This window comes from Pyxicephalus adspersus, chromosome 5, assembly GCF_032062135.1.
Source record: "Pyxicephalus adspersus chromosome 5, UCB_Pads_2.0, whole genome shotgun sequence".
Taxonomy (NCBI): Eukaryota; Metazoa; Chordata; class Amphibia; order Anura; family Pyxicephalidae; genus Pyxicephalus; species Pyxicephalus adspersus.
This window is the reverse complement of record NC_092862.1, coordinates 55,907,101-55,913,497: the sequence shown is the minus strand read 5'-3', so window position 1 is coordinate 55,913,497 and position 6,397 is coordinate 55,907,101. Positions and strand designations below refer to the sequence as shown.

General features: G+C 37.8%; 1 protein-coding gene across 2 annotated transcripts in view; it reads right to left on the bottom strand.

Annotated features, from left to right (window-relative positions):
• Positions 1 to 4,312: 4,312 nt before the first annotated feature.
• NFATC1 (nuclear factor of activated T cells 1) overlaps positions 4,313 to 6,397 on the bottom strand; it is a 118,199-nt gene continuing 116,114 nt past the window's right edge. For both annotated transcript variants that reach the window (XM_072411555.1, XM_072411557.1), the window contains exon 10: positions 4,313 to 6,130. In XM_072411555.1, the coding sequence (XP_072267656.1) occupies positions 6,081 to 6,130 (50 nt within the window). In that variant the 3' untranslated portion in view covers positions 4,313 to 6,080. The remainder of the gene's footprint in view (positions 6,131 to 6,397) is intronic.

Genomic DNA, 6,397 nt, shown 5'->3' with positions numbered 1-6,397 from the left:
ACACATTTGCACATATTAAATTGCTGAATGTGTTAATCTTAGGAAAACCAATTATAAATCACAAGTATGTAAAATCCAAATGTTTCTTATTCCTAGGCTAAATTGGCAAGGATTACAATTTTTTTATTATTATTTTTATTATTATTTTATTATTTATATATATTATTTTATTTTATTTTTTTATTGCTGCCTATATTCTGTAGAACAGTGGTCCCCAACCTTTTGGAGCTCACGGAACACTAAATCTACAGACTCCAGAGTGCGCATACGTGGAGAGCCATGTGTCACTTAAAGGGGAAGAAACTTCCTCCAGAGTGACGACATAACCCGCCCACTGCTCTGAGCCTGCGATGCATACAGGAGATATGATCCGCAGCTCTGGCCGTTGTGCCCCCCAAGCGGGGTCCTTCTCCTTACCCCGATGGAGGTACACCGGCCAGGGCTACGGACCTGGTCTCCTTGCTCTCGCAGCCCAGCTGTCAGACGGCCACTAGTGGGCCGTGGACGGGGGGTTAGGGAGGCCTGCTGTAGAATTTTTTTTTCCTGGAAACACAACAGAAAAGAAAGATGTCTTTGAAGTTTACACTTTAAAGAGTTGTCTCAGGAAGAGATATCCCTATTGGACGAATTTCCCTTCAAGTCTTGGATAGCACAGACAGTTTTTTTTAAACACTAAAGGGTGCTTATGGCCCAGTTTACACTGGCTATAGCTTGAAAAGCCTAGTAAAAAGAATAATGTATACAGTAACCATTTAAAATGCTGTTGGCAAGCTTTAGGAATAATCTTTATTGGAAGCCTTTTCAGCCTATCAGTAACAAAACAAAAGTGGTCAACAACCTCAATAGGTCACAAGGCGGCTTTCCTCTCCTTCTTCTCCTAGACCTTTCCTCTGCTTTCACACTGTTGATCACGCCCCCCCCCCCCCCCCCCGCCCTCACACATACACACACACACACAATCGGAATCATGAACTTTATTGGTATCAGTAACACTGTTCTCTCTTGGTTTGCTTCCCACCAGTCTGACTACTCCATTTAGGTTTCTTTCAATCGTAATTCCTCCTCTCCTACTCCTCTTCCTGTTGGTGTTCCGGAAGGGTCAGTCCTTGAACTGGTTCTCTTTTTGCTGTACACCTCATCACTGGGCAAGCTCATAGCCTCCTTTGGTTTCCAGTACCATCTGTAAGCTGATGAGTCTCCAGGATAGATAAAGATCAATATGTCCACCCCTGGCTTGATCAGGTTTCAAGCCTCTCAGCTATCTCATCATGGAAGGCTGACAAGTTTCTGATATCCAACCTGGATAAAACAGAACTCATCATAATCTAAATCTTCCCCTTACATATTTCTAACTGTTAATAACACTGGTATTAGTCCCTCCCCCGACTTTGATTTCTCCCTCTCCTTTAGCCCCCATATTCAGAACATTCCAGACCCTGCCACTTTCACCTGCGTAACATCTCTAAAATACACTGCTACCTGTCCTCAGAGACCACCAAACTCCTTGTACATTCACTTATCATCTCTTGTCTGGACTACTGTAACATCCTCCTCTCTGGTATTCCACTAACCCGACTCTCTCCTCTACAATCTATAATGAATGCTGCAGCCAGACTCATCCATCCTTCCCACCGCTCCTCCTCTTCCGCTGCATTTCTTTGAAATTCTACACTCTTAATCTCATCTCATGCATAATCCCTATTTAGTTTACAGTGATGCATAATATGTTTGAGCTATATCATTACTGCTGAATAATATTAATAACTTCTAGACATTTTTAGAGCTGCCCACACTATCTGGAATGGTCTTCTTCATCCTTTTCGGCTTGCTCCTACTTTCTGCACATTTAAAAGAGCACTCATAACCCATCCATTCAAACTCACCTTACTCTGTCTCCTAAATTCTCACCACTTTCCACCATTCTGTATCCCCTCTCCTATTGTGTGCTACTTACCCCAGTTCTTAGATTGTAAGCTCTTTTGTGCAGGGTCCTCTCCTCCTCCTGGGTCATTTTTTGTATTGGTCTGTCATTTGCAACCCCTATTTATTGTACAGCACTGCAGAATTTGTTGGTACTTTAAAATACTGCTTATAATAAATAATAATAATAATGCTTAAAAGGCTTGATAAAACTTGCTTGAAGCACGTCAATCTTTAGCAAATGCCATCCCAATCTAATGCTCCTCAGACATGCTAAGAGTATAAAGTACCTGTGTGGTGTTTTGTGTTACAAGGATTATTGTGCTACAATGTGCATTTAGCTATTTATACTTCTTTTGAATAGTATTACAAAAAATGCATATAAGAAACAGATGAAGATGGTAGCTTGTACCTAATTAATGTTCCCAGAGCTATCAGTAATTAACGAGTATGCAATCACTTACACAGCAACACAATAGCTCCATCTCATCCAGCAGTATTTTACGAGATGAAAAGCGATATGTATTTGCCAAGATAAGCATGTCTCAATTGCAATATTCATTCATTTCTGGAAGGATTCATAAGCACAGTAAGGAAATCTCCATTTAGCTCTTCCTGAACAATTCTACTGCCATGTACATTTGTTATGTGTGTGGTCAAGCCTCACCCTGAATATTTAATTGCAGTTTAAGACAAAACTATCAAGATGTACCAGAATTGGCAAACATTGGGAAACAAAATAAAACTAGTTTACTTTTTTCAATATAGAGAAGCACAAAAATATAATGGAAACTTTCCATTACACTGGAAAGCAATGGTGTGTAGTTTTATCCACAGATGTATCTAATTTGTAGAAAACTTGTGCTTTGACCATTTTGGAAAAAAAAGGTTTACTTTACACCCTTCACTATATACTTATTTTTTCTTTACTTCTTAAAATATTCAACAAAAAATGAAATGCCCAGTGCTTTCAGATATGGAGGAGCATGTGACTTTATGTGGAACCGCGGGGCCAATTAATGATGCCATGGGGGAGGATCATCTGTGTACCCTTGGAGCTTACACGGGACCCCCCAAGCAGCATCAGGGGAGCAAAGTAAATGTAAGCAGATGAAACTGGGGAATGCTCTTTTTAAGTGAACTTATAGCTTTTCCCCAGCATGAGCAAAACACAAGTTCAATAAAGCCAGTCCTTCATAGGACGAAGAAATGTTTAAAAGGGGTTTCCATTATGAGCTTAATTTTTCTTTTCGTTCACTCATGTGTTGGAATATTTAACTCATCTTCCTGCATACTTTGCATTCCACATATCAAGAAGTTGAAGCTCCAGCAACTATGAAGGTCCTGCCTCAATTTAGAAGAAGGACACCATCATCATATCCTCCCTTTCCAATCCATACCATCATCTATTTCCCGCCTGATCTGTCAGTAATTGTATGTCAGTGTCATGTGTCCATCCAGTATTGTCCACTCCTCTTCCTAGCTCCCTGTACACACATTGGATATGGAATGTGGCGCCTGTTTGGATTTAGTTAAAGGCATTGGGCTGCCATGCTGACATCTGCACTAAACAGAATAATTGTCTAAATTAAGGATGTATTTAAGCAATGCAGAGGTTTACTTAGGATGGAGAGCTAGCTAAGAAAATGTATCATAATTAAGAGTTTGCTTTATTTGCCCCCATAGCCACATAAAACGACATGGAGACCAGGAATAGGATACCCAACTCTCCACAGTCCATAATAGAAAGTTTGTGCTTTGCTAAGTAAACTATTACCGCTGCCGAAATGCCACTGAACTAAAGCGAGCAGCATTACATAATGGAACATTGTCCCTGATTCATTAAAGGTCTCTAGGGATGGAGAGGATACACTTTCATCAGTGAAGCTGGGTGATCCAGCAAACCTGGAATGGATTTCTTCAAAGTCATTTGCTTTTTCCTAATTTTTTTGCAAATGTTTTGAATCCTGGACCATATCCAGGTTTGCTGGATTACACATGTTCACTGATGAAAGTGTATTTTCTCCAGCTTTGTAGAGCTTTAATAAATCAGTCCCATAGACTCCAACTTTTAGAAAACCATTCATCTAGTAAATTCAGGGGCTTCTTGGGAAGAGCTGCCTGCAATGTTTGTATGCCAACGTTACTTTTGTTGCATCAACTTGTTTGATTGGTAGGCAATCAATCCAAAACTTGATATTTTGGTCCTGACATGATTGCAGCAGATCCAAAAGTCTCTCATATGTCTGTCGGAGAACTATAAGAAGCCATTGGATGCTTTACCTACCTGAATCTTTTCAATACTGTAAAATAAATTCTAAGCAGACTTACCTTTTTCAGGGAACAAAGGAATAGTAGTTTGGGGAAAACACAGAAAAGAAACACTGCCATACTGGCTCCATAATATTGCTTTATTGATAATGTTCAGGGACAGCCAGCAAATGTAGTCTCTGAGCACTGACTTGTCATCTATTATACATATATCATGCAAATCCTATAGTGCTATAAAGGGGGTAAACATCTTTAGATTACACATGAAAAAATGAAATGATACACAATGCCATATCTATTCAGTTGATCACAGTCATGTGCAAATATTAAATATGGCTTTTCATTTTCTTTTAAAAAGTAAGACATAATACACAGCATTATATTATTCAAGCCAGTTACTTTAAATCAGTAATTGTAATTTAGGCATTTTTCCAGAAGAGGGCGTCGATTACTAAGGCACAACATTAGTTACATATCAGTTTCAATTAGACCATGCTAGTTTGGTTACATGAAGTAAAAAAAAACTGAATCACTAGTGATATATTAAGCTGCTACTTGTACAATAATCAATGGACTGGGTCATACTAAATATCTGTACTATACTCCAAATGATATTAATGAATATGGAAACATACCACATAGCACTGCATTGTCAGCCATTTTTTTTAATTTTTGGTAACATTCCCCATGTACAGGCAATCTGCGAGACCCCAGCTGTTACTGAATTACAACTCCAAGCATGCAATGCCAGCTGGCAACTGGCATTCTGGGAATTGTAGTTTAATAACAGTTGCAGAGGCACATGTCAACCACCCTTACTGTGAAGAATGACAAGAGTTATAAGGCTTTTGTGGAACCAAACAAATATTTACAATCGTATCGTCACCTATGTACAAATTACACATGTTGCTTTTACTTTATTGCAACCTGCTTTTTTTTGTTTGTTATTTAAAGTGCTTGCTTTTATGATAGAGCAACGCGATGCATACAATATACCTATAAATCAAGATGAACCCAGGGGATGGCATTGAAATATAAGGCAGGTGACACGTTAGCTTAATAGAACTTGTATTTTGATGCAGATATAATGGTTGTTGAGAAGGAAAAGATCAAATAAGAGAATTCAGAACTGGGTTTTATTAAGGATATCATATGTATGCATAAATATGGAAGTGCTTGTGTCAATGGTGGCAAAGTCTTGAAATGTTTCTGACACAGGTAAGTATCATCTTCCTATATGAACATGCGGTTTTCTTTTCTTAGATGTGCTTATGCTTTTTTGTGCTCTAAGTATAGAATACAAAATTCTTTTATTAAAAAGGATAACTTTATATATGTTAGATAAAATATAACAAGAGTCCAATTGGTTGGTTTTGAGGCGCACATGTTAAGGCGATACTTTCATTTGATCTGCAGCATTGAGAGAGTTTGTAGGCCGAGTTACATCCAATTGTTGGTTTCTTTGTCGGAATTACATTTGCTTCTATAATACAGCAAGCTAAACAGTTGCTTTATAGTTCTTTGCACCGAAAATACTTCTTTTGGTAGCAAACAGAAAGCTTTTTTTGATTCATCCTAATGCCACAAATATGAACATTTAAGGCACTGCCGGCATCCAGTGGTGCCAAACGGATCAGTCACGGTTCCTGGCCATTAGCTTTCGTCAAGTATTTCAGTTATATTCCATATAATACACAATTACTATGTTTTATTTCTTGTTTTTCTTGAGATGAGAGTTCTGCTGAAGACTAAACATGTCTGCTGTACCAAAGATAAAAACTCCATTAAATGATGGAAGGACTTGGTGATAGCAATCCAGTTCATTACTTAATCTTCATTCCCCAGCAGATTGGTGACAGGTCACTGTCAAAAGTTCGGGATTGTCATTGCTATGAATGGACGTTGTTGCTTGAGAGGTCATTTCTTATTATTTCATTTACTGCAAGAGAAAAAAAAAGTCAGGGATTCAAGTTTTTTTCTTAAAAAACAAGATCTGCTTTTCTATTACAATTAAATACACATGATTACTAATTTATATTCTTTCTATAACACAATGGGACAAGATGTGAACAGTTTTGACTCATTCAAGCGTGTGTTAAACACAAGTACGCATAACCTCTAATATATATATATATATATATATATATATATACCTCTAATATATAAATATATATATATAGATATATATATATATATATATTACAAT